The sequence below is a fragment of the Dreissena polymorpha genome, chromosome 10, assembly GCF_020536995.1.
Source record: "Dreissena polymorpha isolate Duluth1 chromosome 10, UMN_Dpol_1.0, whole genome shotgun sequence".
NCBI lineage: Eukaryota > Metazoa > Mollusca > Bivalvia > Myida > Dreissenidae > Dreissena > Dreissena polymorpha.
Window position 1 is genome coordinate 82,140,097 of NC_068364.1, and position 17,627 is coordinate 82,157,723.

General features: G+C 35.1%; 1 protein-coding gene across 3 annotated transcripts in view; it reads left to right on the top strand.

Annotated features, from left to right (window-relative positions):
• Positions 1-17,041, top strand: part of LOC127847359 (endoplasmic reticulum resident protein 44-like) — a 40,792-nt gene extending 23,751 nt beyond the window's left edge. The window contains exons 9-13 of one of the 3 annotated variants that reach the window (XM_052379218.1): positions 129-240; positions 1,327-1,474; positions 2,263-2,374; positions 7,861-8,218; positions 12,701-12,849. In XM_052379218.1, coding sequence (XP_052235178.1) covers positions 129-240; positions 1,327-1,474; positions 2,263-2,374; positions 7,861-8,175 — 687 coding nt within the window. In that variant the 3' untranslated portion in view covers positions 8,176-8,218; positions 12,701-12,849. Of the gene's footprint in view, positions 1-128; positions 241-1,326; positions 1,475-2,262; positions 2,375-7,860; positions 8,219-12,700 lie in introns of all 3 variants that reach the window. The other 2 variants (XM_052379219.1, XM_052379221.1) reach the window with 2 other exon arrangements.
• Positions 17,042-17,627: the final 586 nt, after the last annotated feature.

A 17,627-nucleotide genomic window follows, 5' to 3' on the forward strand; every position in this document is an offset into this window, starting at 1 on the left:
AGGCTGAAATTGTCGTCACATGAAAGCTTGTGTCATAAGCACAGGCTAAACTGGGCACTTGACACGTGAATTAAACCAGGTTTTCCAAGAGCACGGCTTATATTTATGTAATGTGTTGCATATTGCAGGAATTAACAGAGGAGGGTTTGCCATTCTTGATTCTGTTTCACAAGCTTGAAGATACAGAAATTGTAGAGAGATTCAACAATGCAGTGCAGAGAGAGTTGTTGGGAGATAAAAGTAAGTTGGACAGTATCTTTGTTAAATTGTTATTGCTTTCATCATCCAAATAGTACATTCTATTAGAATAAGAATATCCAAATGAAAGAAATAATTGAAGTCATATTGAGGAGCCAAACAGCTTTCAATAGATTTTGTCATTGCTGGCATAGTTGTAAATCCAATTAAGTTAAATTGTTATGTTTATATACCCCTTTATAAATTTAGTCTTTTTTGGTTTGATAGTTATTGTCTCACCCAAAATCCCCCCTGCCGTCAATGAAAGCATACTTGTATCGAACATTCACATTTTAAGTAACTAGGGCTGAAACTTTGTTGTTTGAAACAGGAATCATATGTACACTTTGAACATGTCGTTCTTGAGCAGTGGTCAGCTAATGCATGGTAATTAATTTTTAAAAGGGTAAATCTGTCTCTCCCCCCCATCCACTGTGAAAGCGAAGTATTGCAATTATCCATCAAACTTAGACATGTCTTCTTCATGTGGTCCTTTTAGTGATACAATTTGGTCAGATTTCATCCACTCATGCACCAACATAGCAAGTAATGCCTAACCCTTTACCACTTAGATACGTATTTTGATGCATTTGTGGTCTCTTAGAAAGTTAAATTTAATTAAAGACCTTTATTACTAGAGTCAAGTTCTAAAGACTTCATTTCAAACCCTTAGATACTGATAAGCAGCAAACAGCATAAAACCTGAACAGACTGCGAAGTTACACGCAGGCTGTTCTGGTTTTATGCTGGTTGCAAAAGCCATTTTCTCTTTGCTTCAGAGTGGGTAAGGGTTACTCTGGTCATATGTGCACCACACTCAGTTGTAGTATATGAGAAGCGCTCTGTGAAAATGGGGCTTAATACATGTGCGTAAAGTGTTGTTCCAGATTAGCTTGTTCAGTCTGCATAGGCTAATCAGGGAAGACAGTTTTGGCATTTATGATATTTTTCATTTATAGAAATCTTCGTCTTAAATCCATTTTAGGTGAAAAGTGTTGCCCCTGATTAACCTGTGCAGTTGGAAACTTAACAGACATGCATTAAGCACCATTTTCCCAGAGGGTGGCTCATATGGTGTTACTGTTTCAGATGCTGTCAATTTCCTGATAGCAGATGGGTCAAAATTCACCCACCCGTTACACCACCTGGGCAAGTCCTCCAACGACCTGCCTGTACTTGCCATTGACAGCTTCAGGCACATGTACCTCTTCCCTCATGATGTGAAGAAGGACTTGGAGTAAGTCTCATGGGCAAAGCAATATAGATCATTTAGTGAAAACTCAGGGCTTCTGATGTCCCCACATTTGTCACTTATATTTGTTCATGTCTGTTTCATCCCCCACATTTGTGACTACAATTCCCACGTGTCTGTTACATCCCCCACATTTGTGACTACAATTCCCACATGTCTGTTACATCACCCACATTTGTTACTACAATTCCCCATGTCTGTTACATCACCCACATTTGTGACTACAATTCCTACATGTCTATTACATCCCCCACATTTGTGACTACAATTCTGCCATGTCTGCTACATCCCCCACATTTGTGACTAAAATTCCCACATGTCTATTACATCCCCCACATTTGTGACTACAATTCTCCCATGTCTGTTACATCCCCCACATTTGTGACTACAATTCGCAGGTGTTGTTACATCCCCCACACTTGTGACTACAATTCGCAGTGTTGTTACATCCCTAACATATGTGACTACAATTCCCCCATGTCTGTTACATCCCCCACATTTGTGACTACAATTCCCCTGCGTCTGTTACATCCCCCACATTTGTGACTACAATTCCCACGTGTCTGTTACATCCCCCACATTTGTGACTACAATTCACAGGTGTTGTTACATCCCCCACGCTTGTGACTGCAATTCCCACGTGTCTGTTACATCCCCCACATTTGTGACTACAATTCCTACGTGTCTGTTACATCCCCCACATTTGTGACAATTCCCGCATGTCTGTTTCATCACCCACATTTGTGACTACAACTCCCATGTGTCTGTTACAGCACTCCAGGCCTATTGAAGAAGTTCATTGATGACCTGCACAGTGGCAAGCTGCACCGAGAGTTCCACCATGGACCGGACCCTGCGCAGCCTGCGCAGATAGACAACCAAGAGGTAAGCTGATCCTCACCAGTACAGTGTGACCCCGTATATGGGCATGTTGTGGTAGGCTTCCGGCCTTTTCCTGGCCGTTTCGGGAAAAAGTTTAAAATTCGGTTCCGGGATTGGGGGTGTTCGCGAGGAAAGTTCACATGGTAAAAAATAATTTAATATAACTCTTTATAAGAATTCAATTTATAAAATTATGTAAATTATAGTTATATAATTTTAAGATTTTATTGAAGTAATATTGAGATATAGTGATCATTAGACACTTATTTGAAAACAATTTTTTTTTTTTTCAAATTGGGAATTGTTTTACGATTTTGCTTTGGGAAAAGGGCACTGTCTTCCTTTAACGAAACTGAAGACATGCCAGGAAAAGGCTTGTTAGTTTTCTGTGAACTAGATTGATAGATATAGAATTAAAATGTATTAGTGTAAAAAGGACTTAATGTTATGTGACCTATATTCACGGTGCCTATACCACGTGACTTTTTCGGATCTGTGTTGGGAGAATAAAGCGTGACCCAGTTAACATTTTTAAGGATCTCTTTTTAAATAGTTCACCATTTTTAATGGGATTATGTGGAGAGCCCGCTCATTCGTAAGAGTTTTCTATAGGTATCATGATCTTTTTAAACTAATAAGTATTTTTTCAGTAAAGTGCAACCGCGCGTTTGAACGGTTAGAAAAATGTCGGATCTGTGTGGGGACTTCATATTACAAATGCGCGGTTGCACTTTACTGAAGAAATACTTATTTGTTTATAAAGATCATGACACCTATAGAAAACTCTCACGAATGAGCGGGCTCTCCACTTTATTCCATTAAAAATAGTGAAATATTTTAAAAGACACCTTTAAAAATGTTATCTGGGTCGCGCTTTATTCTCCCAACACATATCTTAAAAAGTCACGTGGTATAGGCACCGTGATATTGATAGGTATGGCATGAATATGTATTAGTGTAAAAAGGACATGATAACTTATTTGGTGTTAATAAAGTAGCCAATTCTGCATTTGGTGAGCTGCAATAAATGGTTATTTTTCACTTTCATTTGATTTTGGTTCATGTTTTGTTTAACTTGTTTTGGTTGTTTTCATTCATGTCACTTGCAAATATTTAAACTAATACATTAGACTTGAATTTATGCTGCCCCCCCCCCCCCCCCCCCTGCCCCCATTTTGGCCTCCCCTCCCCTCTGCTGCCCATCAGTAATGGCCAATGTAAAATGTGTGAACATCTATTTAACAATTTTTGTATTTAAAAAATGAAAAGACTAAGCTTGGACTTTTATTAACTAGTGAACAAGAAATTAATTTGATATTGTAGATATATTGTATAATGCTCACATTAAATTTCATGGATTTGTAAATTCCGGAACAATAGCTGCATTAACATTTTTTGGATTTTTTGTATAAAATCTAATTTAAGCTTTTGGAATGTAAACATTTGTAGAACAATTGATTTCATGGATTAACAATCATCCCAAACATTTCTGTTCAATGATTCATATCACTATCACAGTATCACAGTATAGCAAATGAAAGTTTCACCAGACTTTTATAGATTCCACTCTCGCCCTTTTTAGCAGTGCCCTATACCTTTTGTGATTCTAGATCTTTTCTTATACAACAGTTTCATACTTTACATCAAGTTGCTGTTAGTGACATCATGTATAGTGTTGCACAATGTTGCATGGCTGCCGGTTATGGTGCACCAGTATTTACATTCCTGCTTAAATTGTTTTTCATATCTGCATGCTTTGTGCTAGTACCATGTTCATTTCATGCATTAGAGCCTTGCGCTGAGAAAACAGGCTTCAAGGCATGTGTGTTAAGTGTTGTCCCGTATTACCTTGCCTTGGGCTGAGAAAACAGGCTTCAAGGCATGTGTGTTAAGTGTTGTCCCGTATTACCTTGCCTTGGGCTGAGAAAACAGGCTTCAAGGCATGTGTGTTAAGTGTTGTCCCGTATTACCTTGCCTTGGGCTGAGAAAACAGGCTTCAAGGCATGTGTGTTAAGTGTTGTCCCGTATTAGTACAGTCTGCACAGGCTCATCAGAAAAGACACTGTCCGTCTAAACTGGATTTTTTCGAAGAACAGATTTCCGTAAACAAAAAAATACCATAAAAGCGAAGAGTCATCCTTGATTAGCCTGTGTGGACTGCACTGGCTATTCTGGGACGACAGTTAATGAACACGCTTTAAACCCTGTTTTTGGAGTGAAGCTTAATTTATTTTATGCAATTCATGTAAGTGCATGTACAAGGAGATGATATTTATGTAAGATCATGTACAAGGAGTGTTCAAGTATGAATGCATGTAGAACGGTATCTAAGACAATAGTGCGCAAATCCCAAGCAAACCGTTAGTAGGTTGATATAGATGTTAGTTATAAGTTGATAACACTCCCATTAAAATATGTTCTGTTTATCTTTCGCTATACATTGCCTACATTGACATACAGTTCTATATTAGGAGACATGTTGTATTCATTACAAAGAGTGTTAAGATAATTTGATTAAGTATGTTATGTTCATAAACATACTACAATATGTATTTCCTACAGTTCAGTGTTTTTTTATGGCAATTTCGGGGCCGATATTCGGCCCCATTCCCCTCAAAAAAGAGTATATGTTTTTCCCCAATTTTGTAGAAAAAATCCCCTCCAAAAGTTAAAAAAAAAAAAAAACAATTTTTTTTTTATAAAGAACTGTCTAATGATAAATTTATCTCAAATTTATTTCATAAACAACTAACAAAGTATATAACTATAATTAATATGATTTTTTATTATTATAAAGAGTTATATTAAATTAGTTTTTCCCAAATCAGTGGACTTTTCATAAATTGCATTTTTTCCCAAAATGGCCAGGAAAAGGCCTGATGTATCTATATTGTGTCAATATTTGTTGATAAAAACATTCCAAATTGGTCCATTTTATTGATAAAAAATGTTCAAATTTGCCATTTTATCGAATAAAAAAATTCCAATTACACTCAAATTGGCTAGGAAAACTGAGACTGTGCATGGCGGCTGAACTGTCTGAAACTAATGATGAAAAAATCATTGATATATATTTAAGAAAAAGGACAGAGACATTTAGCTGTGAATATTGCATTCCTACATACATGTGTATTCATATAATAAATATCATTACATATAAAAGAGTGATTTTTTAATTTTCCCCTTTTCCTTAAAAAACGACACGTTTTTCCCCTTTCGACGGGCCCCGCCACCATTCCCCTATAAGTGAAAAAAAAACACTGCAGTTATTTGCTGGTTTCAAATGCAGTTTAGTTTTAATACAAGATGCACCAAATGGTCGTGGACCGAAAACAGCAACATCTTCAAAGTTGGTTAGCTAGAGTGAAAGGAATACTTGCATCTGATGCAAGAAAGGCCTTCAATCAAATGTTTATTAATTCTTGGCATCTCATCATATGCAGTTTTTACAATACTCAAGCATAATTTGGAACTGGGAAAGATTTTAGCGAGATGGATTTCCCATCTTGTGACAGATGAGCAGAAAATTGTAAGCGGGTAAGGCCTTCAAATGTTGCTGAAACAATTTTCAAACTACAATGAACAAATGTAGTCAGTGGTGATAAGACATTGATTAACTTTTTATGTCCCCCACTATAGTAGTGGGGGACATATTGTTTTTGCCCTGTCTGTTGGTTGGTCTGTTGGTTGGTTGGTCTGTTGGTTGGTTTGCGCCAACTTTAACATTTTGCAATAACTTTTGCTATATTGAATATAGCAACTTGATATTTGGCATGCATGTGTATCTCATGGAGCTGCACATTTTGAGTGGTGAAAGGTCATGGTCAAGGTCATCCTTGAAGGTCAGAGGTCAAATATATGTGGCCAAAATCGCTCATTTTATGAATACTTTTGCAATATTGAAGATAGCAACTTGATATTTGGCATGCATGTGTATCTCATGGAGATGCACATTTTGAGTGGTGAAAGGTCAAGGTCATCCTTCAAGGTCAGAGGTCAAATATATGTGGCCCAAATCGCTTATTTTATGAATACTTTTGCAATATTGAAGATAGCAACTTGATATTTGGCATGCATGTGTAACTTATGGAGCTGCACATTTTAAGTGGTGAAAGGTCATGGTCAAGGTCATCCTTCAAGGTCAGAGGTCAAATATATGTGGCCCAAATCGCTAATTTTATGAATACTTTTGCAATATTGAAGATAGCAACTTGATATTTGGCATGCATGTGTATCTCATGGAGCTGCACATTTTGAGTGGTGAAACATCAAGGTCAAGGTCATCCTTCTAGGTCAAATATATGGGTCAAAATTGCTCATGTAATGTAACTTCTGCAATATTGAAGCTAGCAATTTTATATTTGACATGCATGTGTATCTCATGGAGCTGCACATTTTGAGTGGTGAAGGGTCAAGGTCATCCTTCAAGGTCAAACTTCATATAGGGGGACATTGTGTTTCACAAATACATCTTGTTTGAGCCTAAAAACAGATTCGAAACAAAATATGGGCAACAAAGTCTGGGAAATGACTGTGAATTGCAAAGCAGACCTAAGCAGGGCTTACTCTGCCATTTGCAAAATTAGCCAATGGCTACAAATTCACCTATTTGGCTAAAGAAAATTCTATTTGGCTACAACTTTTTCTTCATTAAAACTTATAAAATAGCCAAAAAAATAAGAATGTGCCATAGCAAGGCGAATTAGGCTAAATACATTTTTGAGCTAGGGGAAGCCCTGCTAAGTGTCAAGAAGGTAATGTATTCCATATTCTTTACAAAACAGGGTTGGTCTATTCAGGTGGCTTTAACAAAAATATGTTGAATTGAAAGCTTTTGAAGACTAAGGTTTTATGAAAACTCATTAAATAGTTTTCAAAAATGAAGCACCGCCAAATGATATTGTCAAGGCTCGAACAACCTTCTGGTCTTAAATTTGTCAAGTGCAAACATCTAGGTTCTGCTATATTTCAGTGTCTTCATACTAAAAATACAAAGACTATGAAAAAGCCTCTTATGATTGCATAAGAAGATAGAAAATGTGCTTAGCTGTTAATAGTGACTACTTCACAGAGGGACCCTGTAAAGATGTCATTAAATCCATCAAAGATCAATTTTAATGCTAAGATGCATCAATATTTGAACACTCCTCCTACTGGTAAATTTTTATACAGTAAATTGTTGTGATATTTCTTTAACCACACAGATTTTTTTATAATGAGTTCCAAATTTTTCAATCATTTTTCTGGCTGTATAGAACTGAGTATATATTTACCTTGTATGCTTCGGTGTTTCATGTTTTTCTCTGGAATAGTTTAGGTTTGGGTCCTATTTCTGCTTAGATGGGGCCAGTTCTTTCAAGCATCATCATTCTGTTTGGTTGTGGTGCATTAGTGGCAAGGGTTTCCAAGGTTATGGAGGACTAGGCTATTTTTATCTCTTAGATGAAAAGAAATCTTAAGAACTAAAGGTATATAATTTCCCCTGCTAGCCGGCTGCCTCCCCCACAGATTATCCTGTGCCAACACCAACCCAGGCCCCTTCAGAGGGAAAGGAATCAGCCAGTGTTGCCGCTAGCGATGGTAACCAGGGACAACAAGACAATACCCAAGGTCAACCAGCCGGTAACCAAGGCCAACCAGATGGTAACCAGGGGCAACCAGAGGGTCAAGGTCATCTGCCGCATGATAAGGACCAGCCAACGGTGAAGGCGGAAGTGCTCACCTCACCACCTGAGTCGGTGTTCAAAAACTTGAAGCCCTCTGGTCAGAGATACACTATGTTGAAATTTGATGATGAACTGTAGTGGAGGGCTGAAGGTCAAAGGTCAGGGGCTTGTGTGCCTTATTGTGAGTTATGTAATTGTTATTTGTATTTAAGATAACAATAAATTATTGTTTTATCGCATAGCTTAACTTGTCAATAAAACGGCTGTCATCTGTTAAGAATTCTTAAGATTTAATTGTTTGTGTCAAAATTGATTATTCATTCATTCAGATAATTTTCATTAGCAATCTTAAATGAAAACTGTGTATGATCACAGGGTTGGAACAGTGAAGTTGGTGGTCTTGCACTCAGTTGGGCTAGGCTTGATCTTCACTCTGGGAGCTCTTTCAGTCATGGTCTCTAGGAAAGTACTGGTTCTGCCCTTAAAATGGACTTGAGACAGGCTTTCAATGAAATCAGACATGCAGAAACAAATGGTTCATGCAATGCATGCAAACTAGGGTAATAGCTTATAGAAGTCAAAAGTCAGCTCCCCGGGATGTCAAAACCATACAATTATTGCAGCGGGTGATTAAGATGTCTCAGTATGTTAAGGTGTTTGATGCTTGTTTGAGTAATGTTTGCTGTGAACAATTATCATGTAGTGTGTCTGCTATAGTGGGATGACAGGGTTCGCACAGGGCTTGAAAAGTGCTTGAAAACGAGTCCTAGGCTTGAAAAGCCCTTGAACAAAGGTTGGCCTTGAAAAAGTGCTTGAAAAGTGCTTATTTCATGTAAAAAAGCCTTGAAAATGTTTATTTCTGCTCAAAATTACATGTATCATCGCTTTAATTATAATCTTAAATCGTTCTTAAGGGAAATATTACGAAAAATTATCATTTATTCCTTCGCGCAAAAAGTTGAGTACGAAATATATAAGTTTCGTACACTATTGAGTACGAAACGTTATGTGTACACGTCACAGATTATGTGTACTACGTCAGAGGTTCTCCATTGTGATCAATTTTCGCGAGTGAAAACGCAGCAATGGGGAAGTGTCATTTCAAACCAGGGTGGTTCATAGGGACCGTTAAGTAAAAATATTCTATTATACTACATATATATACAAGGGATACAACTGTGAAAATTCCTGCACACAACCATGGTGTAAACAATAGCGAAAAATTTGCTTCCAAACGCAACAAATACACCAATTAAACTGTATTACAACAGCCAAGACATTTATCTTTCAGAAAATAATACACTTGGCAATAAAGTACAAGCTTTTCATTGAACTAAGAGAGAAAGTTTCATTCAAAATGCTCAAAAATCCTTACTTGGACACAGGTGTGCACAGCTGAAAACTGAGAATTCTATAAGTAATTTTCGTATTCCTTTGTTATAAAGCTCTTTTGCTGATACATATTCCTTGGATAGTTTTTTTCATAGTAAAATAGAACATAATTACAATTTAGTGAGCATATTTTGCTAGAAATTGATATCAATCTGCTTCAATTTCACAATGACAATGTTGTACTTTCATTTTGGATAGCTCACATGTATTTCTAACATGCGATTTGATTGGTTGAAATTCCACTGCAGTAATAAATCCAGCCATTCACGTTCCACGTAACATTACCTGCCAAATTGCATACAAATCCTTGAAGATAGTAGAAATGTAAACACATTTAATATTTACGGTGTTTTACATATATGCAGTTACATGCAATTATGGAAGGTGTCTACTTTGATTAATAAAGTGACTATGGATAATAAAACAAGGTAAAATTTGCTCAACTTCTCTGTAATTATTAAATTATGAAACAAAATGTGTCAAAGTGGGTGTGCACACCTGTGTCGCATTTCGAAAATTTTACCGTTTTTCATGAAACTTTCGTTTCAAACACAACTATGAACACTTTTACTGCTATAAACATTGTTATTATCTGATAGATAAATGTCTGAGCTGTTGTTATACAGTTTTTTTTTGTGTAATTATTGCTTTTGGAAGCAATTTTTTTGCTATTGTTCAGACCATGATGTTGTGCAGAAAATTTGACAGTTGTATCCCTTGTATATATGTATATAGTATAATAGAGTATTTTTTACCTAACGATCCCTGTGGGGTGGTTAACTGAATATTCCTGGGTACAGAAAACAAATGACATTCAAAAAGCACATTGTCGGGTCTGTATGAAGACCGTTGATGTCAGGGGATGGGGAAAAGCGCTTTGAAAAGCCACGAGAAAGGGGAAACCCACAAAGAAAACATGAAATTGAGAAGCAATGTGTTTGTTTGTAATAACTTTAAAAAGTAAATAGATACATTCAGTACACCAGTTTAGAATCGCCCGGCAAAAACGTTTATTCTTTTTACCACAATAATTTTTTCGGGATTTAGTGTAAATGTGAGAAGATGTAAAAATAAAGGGTATTATTTATTTTGTATGATAACAGGTTAGGTCAGACGGCATATGCAGTTTTTTGTCATAAATAGCCAATTAAAGTTTAACCTTAGGAAAATAATTAAAAATCATTCAGCTTACAGAATTAGTATTTCAAAACATTGTCATAGCATTTGTTTTCAATCAGCAAAAAGTTTATTTGAAAATAATAAAGCCTTCTATACCCATATGCACATTTCAAAACATAACTCATTCAATCAGTTCCGGTTAACTTTTTGCTGCATTTTCCCACCCTGTAAGCTATCTACAAACGATTTCTTGCTAAAACTTTGTTAATTTATTCCTTTACCTAATGTATACCTTAGACACTTATCATTTTGTTTTTATTGGGGCATTATGGAAAATTAAATACAAATTAATCGGAACTGCTGATTATCGGGAACTGGTTGACAAACTGTATGTGAGACTCATTGAGTTAAGGATGGATAACATGTATGTAATAACTAGAAATAACATGTATGAGTTATTGTGGAATAAGTTTAATTTGTTTGAGCAAATAAATGATATTAACTGTGTTAAACTTGCTTGAAAATGCACTTTTTTAAGGAAACTAACGTACGGTTCTCGGCCTTGAAAATGAAAATTGGACCTTGAAAAGTCCTTGAAAAGTGCTTGAATTTAGGTTTGAGAATTCTGTTTGAACCATGGATGATGCGTGGTGCAATATATTCGCATTTGCAATGATGCTAGATTAGTATGCATGGGGCTGTGTGTAATGTGCCTTATACCTAAGAAAAATAAGTGCTCTGAGTGTTTTCAACTATTGAATTGTATGAATGTTTAAGTCTGTTCATGTTTTTATTTTTGTTTTTGAAACTACTGTACTTGTACTCTAAGTGGTCTATGAATTCACTAACTATTATTACTGCACTAATTTTGCATCTAGAAAATGTGTATGTAACCACAATTACCCGCCACCTTTTCTAGTTTAGTTGAACCTTGCACTAACCATAGTGTCCCATGTATTAGACATCTGGTCATTCTTAGACACTGAGCGAAATACCCCAAAGTGGGGGAAAAATATTCTATTAACTAGCCTTCAACACATTTGAATGTTTCTCTATACAAACTGATTTCCTTCAGTATTTCTTGAAGTGCATGTGTTAAAATTATGTATTGGCCTATTATTTTATTTTTCACTATGATGTTCTTTAAATTCTTTCCTATTTTCTCACAATTTCTTTTACATTTTATATTCTAAGTGAGGCAATAAAGCACAGACAACTTGTTTAACCAACCATGTAAGAGCATACTAACTAATTCAAGTAGATTACTATGTAATATTCATGGTAAAAACACAAATTAAGAAGTATCTAAACTACGGTAACATATTATTATGCCCTAGCCATTTCCTATAAAATGAAGGGGAAGTTACTCTTACCCCTAACTGTAGATCCACATATTCTTCTCTCCAAAACTTGATGCATATTCGTTTCCATTTTGCAGGGCATTTTGTTCTTTGTACACGGCTAGCTAAATTTTATGCCAATCAAGTATTTTTATGAAAAATATACATTAGTCTCCCTTAATGTCCAGTGATAAGTAAATGCAATATTACTCAAACATACACACACAAAAACAAATTTATATCTGAAGAAATTTGCTTAATCTTGTTGTTTTTTCCACATTTCTAGCTTGATTATATGCCAATCCATACATGTAGCTTATTGGTCATGAAAAATATTTCATTCAGGCCTCGACACTAACAGTGTATTGGGAACCCGAGACCCCCAAATTTTGGTGCGGGACACCAATTTTTCCCAGGATTTTGCTCTAATTTTAATAGGCGGGGTTCCCTGTAGACACCAATCTGTAGAAGTTAGTGTCAAGCCCTGTCATTATCACCCCAATTCAAGTAATTATATAACAGAAAAACACAAACAAAAAGAAACATCCTTAAGCTATCTTGGATTTGAAATGCGCACTTTGAAAATGGGATCTTATGCGTGTGTGTAGTGTCTTCCGAGATGAGTCTGTGCAGTCCACATGGGATAATCAGGGATGACAGTATCCACCTTAACTTTTTTTGTTTTGCTAAGAAAAAACGGAAAGTACCGTGGAAGTGGAAAGTATCTTTTTACGCACATGCATTAAAGCCTGGTTTCCCAGAGCAAGGCTTAGATATAAACAAATCATTTGCATATTTTATTTGTTTTCTAGAGCACTGGAGGCCATATCCCACATGACAGCGACAAACCAGACACGCCCACAAGCCCCCCTGAGTCCGCCTTCAGGAAGCTCGCCCCCTCGGAGAACAGATATACGGTCTTACGAGAGAGAGATGAGTTGTAGAACCTGTGATCTTTATATAGCAACTTTTGTGTCTGGATGGCGTCTGAAAGTGTTACCGTTTTATATGAGCCTTGCTCTGCGAAAAGGGAGTTTAAAGCATGTGCGTAAATTGTTGACCCAGATTAGCCTGTGCAGTCTGCACAGGCTAATAAGGGAAAACGCTTTCTGCCTAAAATTGATTTTTGTTAAGAAGAGACTATCTTTAAACAAAAGATATAGAAGCGGAAAGTGTCGTCCCTGATTAGCTTGTTCGGACTGCACAGGCTAATATGGCATGACACTTTACGCACATACATTAAACTCCTTTTTCACAGAGCAAGGCCTATATTAATTTGATTGCATTTTGTTGAATAAATGTTTTTCTTTATAGCATTTCCGTGTCTCCATGGGGTCTTAAAGTGTTAATGTTTTATATATATATATATATATATATATATATATATATATATTAATTTGCTCGTCTGCGTTCTGTTAAATGAATAGTTTTTTACAGCAACTTCTTTGTCTGGATGGAGTCTGAAAGTGTTTGTTTTATTTTAATTTGCTTGTCTGTGGGTTCTGTTGAATGAATTCTTTACAGTTTTATATTAATTCTTTGTATGTGTTCTATTGTATGGAATGGAAGCTTCCCAGTTTTCTATCAGCTTGTTTGTATGGCTCTGTTTGTAAGTGTATAAATGTGTATTTTTTATCAATTGAATCATCCATTATTTTTATTGTAATTCACTTCTCCTTATAATTGTTTGTTGACCTCATAGCATCTTAAGTTCCATACACTTATGTCAGTTTATAGATGTTGAAAAGTAACAACCTTTATCGACAGAATATTCTCACAATACAAGAGTTCTCTGTTAGACAAGGAACTATATATGTTAGATTGTATTGAATAACACAACCCTTGAATTTTGTTGACCTAATTGCATCTTAACTTCTATAAATTTATGTCAGTTTATTGATTGATATTGAAAAGTAATATTGATAAATAACCAAATATTCTCACAATACCAGAATTCTCTGTTAGACAAAGAACAAGATATTGTCAGTGTTTTAAATATATTGGGATTTTTGTGCTTATTGTTGGTTGTTTTTTTCCTTAAGAATGAGTGTGAATCTATTTGATTTGCAAATATTGCTGCATTTGAACTTTTGATATGGTTTTCATAATGTTTCAATCATTTCTCCTCTGTTATTATTTATTGATAATATTGATTTAAAATGTTTGTTTGTTATGGTCTTCATAGTTTGTGTTTTCCAGGAAATGCTGAGTGTCTGATTACTGCATGGTGTATTGCAATCTCATAAAGTGTAGTATCAAGATTATCTAGATTGCACAGTGTATTGCAATCTCATAAAGTGTAGTATCAAGATTATCTAGATTGCACAGTGTATTGCAATCTCATAAAGTGTAGTATCAAGATTATCTAGATTGCAAAACAAACGCAGGATGCATGTGTGTGGATTATGTTGGATAAAAATGACTTTTTTGTATATGGTATTTTGGTCTTAAAAAAATTACACATTGGGAATAATTGGTATTGTAATAATTTTTCTGGATAATAAATTCCTAACCAATGATAATTTAAGCCACATGATTGATAATGATATTGATACTGATTTTTGCTGTATATCGCTAACTAACACCAATTATGTTTTATGTTTTCCCATCCAGAGTTGCGACTACCCCTCAAGTACTGTTATGCTATTGCAATAGTAATTTGTTGTAAAGTTCACATATGAATGTATGAAATAGTGAAGTGTGTCTGGTTACTATTTGTCTGCTATAGTTGTGTGAATAAAGCAAAAAGATAGAGCTGTTCAATCGAAGGATTTGTCAGAATTCTCAGTATGTATAACATGACAAAAAGTAGTTACATGTATTGAGTGCCTATGTTAAACGTTTAATTTGCAATATGTTTACAATGTTTAATGACTTTTGACATAAGAAAAAAATAATTGTTGATGTTCATGAAATATAAGTGAACAGGCCATATAAGTTGATATTGTTTACAATTTTTAATGACTTTTGACATAACAAAAAAAGAATTGTTGATGTTAATGAAATATAAGTGAAGAGGCCATATTAGTTGATATTGTGTTAGTTGAATTTTGTTTACATTTTAATGGTCACCTTATCATGTTTAATATCTATAATAATAATAATAACAACAGTTTCATAAAGATCACTATAATTTGTAGTATTTTTAGTAAAATTCTATATTCAGTAATTAAGAGAAAAGTCTTTCTTTTGTTATGGAGTCCTTAAAGTAAATTTGCCTAATTTTGTTTTTATTAACAACATGCACTTTTCATGTACATTCCATGCAGTGTTTCTGTCACGTCATCTTTATGCGCATTTTGTCTTCTATTACAATATATAATAAACAGTAAAATCTTAATCTATTCAAATAATCGGTTAGTATCAAATAAAAACATTTTAATTTATATGTTGGAGATAACATTTGATTATAACAACACACAAGAACCACAACCTTTATACTACTTTACTGGTATAAATATAAATACAATTTAAGTGCAAACAAACAAGCAAAAACAGCGTGAAATTGTAAATACTGTTACAGTTTTAATTAAATATTATTGGGAGAGTTGAGCATGGAACTATTGTATCTGACTATTTATATTTTCAGTGGATACAACAGTTTTTATGTCCCCCACCACTCTAGTGGGGGACATTGTTTTTGCCCTGTATGTTGGTTTGTTGCTTTGATTGTTTGTGCAAACTTTAACATTTGCCATAACTTTTGCAATATTGAAGATAGCAACTTCATATTTGGCATGCATGTGTCTCATGAAGCTGCACATTTGGTGAATGATCAAGGTCATCTTTCAAGGTCAAAGGTCAAATATACGGGTCAAAACTGCTCATTTAATGTACACTTTTGCAATATTGAAGATAGCAACTTGATACTTGGCATGCCTGTGTGACTCATGGAGCTGCACATTTTGAGTGGTGAAAGGTCAAGGTCATCCCTCAAGGTCAAAGGTCAAATATATGGGGACAAAGTGTTTCACAAACACATCGCTTGTTCAACTTGTGTTTGATTTTCATCTTTGAGTATATATTTCATTGGCTTGCTCAGTGGTTACAGTACTGGATAACAAATCAGAGGATTGATGGTGTAGAATCCCTGGCCTGGCAACATAACTTATGGGCCGTGCTCTGTAAAAAGAGGGTTGAATGCATGTTTGTAAAGTTTCGTCCCATATTAGCTTGTGCAGTCTGCACAGGCTAATCAGGCACTTCACTTTCCACTTTTGTTATTTTTCTTTTAAAGAAAGTCTCTAAGCAAAAATTCCAGTTAAGACAGAAAGTGTTGTCCCTAATTAGCCTGTGCAGACTGCACATGGCTAATCTTGGACGACACTTTTCGCACATGCATTAAACCCCCTTTTCACAGAATGCGGCTTATATTGATTGTGAAATCATTTGTACAGCCTTTCTCACCCAACCAACTGATTAAAGTAGGTCAGTTGTCAAGTAATGGCATATGTATATATGCATTTAGCCTAGTAAACCCACTTACCTGGACACTGGTTAAAGTTGGTTAACTGACCTCCATTATATTGCCGAAATTCAGTTGTAAAAAGTGAAAATCTAACTCAATAAACCAATCAAACAAATTATAATTAACATGAGAAACCTGCAAGCAGAGCTGAACCGTGATATTCCCCTAAATGTATGGTTACTAACTGGAATTATGGTAATTGGGGATTTATTAATTAATTGATTTGAAAATGTTGGTGCCTTCATATTATTATAGATAGTGATTGCTTAAAGTACATTTTTGTTTGTGATTGAAATAACCAGGGATGTGCATTGTTTAGGTTGCTTCTTATAGCGTGTCTTTAATACCATTGTTAAACCTGGAATCAAATGTTTTCATTTGACACATTTCGGAATTGTTTGGCGTTGTTTCGGCATTTTTTAAGCGCATAATAAAAATTGATTTCTTAGAATTATAAGAATAGGAATGTTACTTTATAAACATTTATCAACTTGAAGCTATCAAACAATTTGGAATCATGTTCAGTCATTATACATTTTATAAAGTATTACCCTCTTATTCCGACTGCTTGCGGTTATAAGTAAAATTACTCGTGTATATTGGTGTACATAGTTGTTACTGGTTCGCATAAATTAACTTTCTGATTTGTACATTTAAAGTGTTAAATAAATATGATTGAAACACATTTTTAGTTTTGTTTTGATGTACTGACCAAGAGTACGAATGCTCCTATAATTTGCCTTCATTAAGCAGACACTAACCCTTCCGAATGAATATTTTACAAAACCATGACCCTGAATATGTTGGTTTTCTGTACATTAGTATTAAATAACAGTTTTATAATACTTAAATTATGTTAATAACGCATGCAAGTTTGTCCAATACTTGTGGACTGCCATTCGTGAACCGACCTACAACTTTTCCTCCACACCCCTCTTCACACCTACTTGAACGTAGTATTGGATTTCTGAATGTGCTACAATCGGGAGCATCCCAATATTATACCCCGCACTATAGCCCAAAATATGCGGATGGTATTCAATTTTTATACCGAACAGAAATTCTGTTATTTTCTTTGTCGTTCTTCTTTAACGAAAAACCTGCTGTACATGCATTTTTTAACCGTTTTCTAAGCGTTTTGAGGCATAAACACAGGATATATTTTACAGATATTATAATTACATTTGGGCACAGTAAAGACATTATTAATAATTATTGATTCATATTAAACAAGTAAAAGGCAATATTTGAGCTGATGCCGTAAAATATTC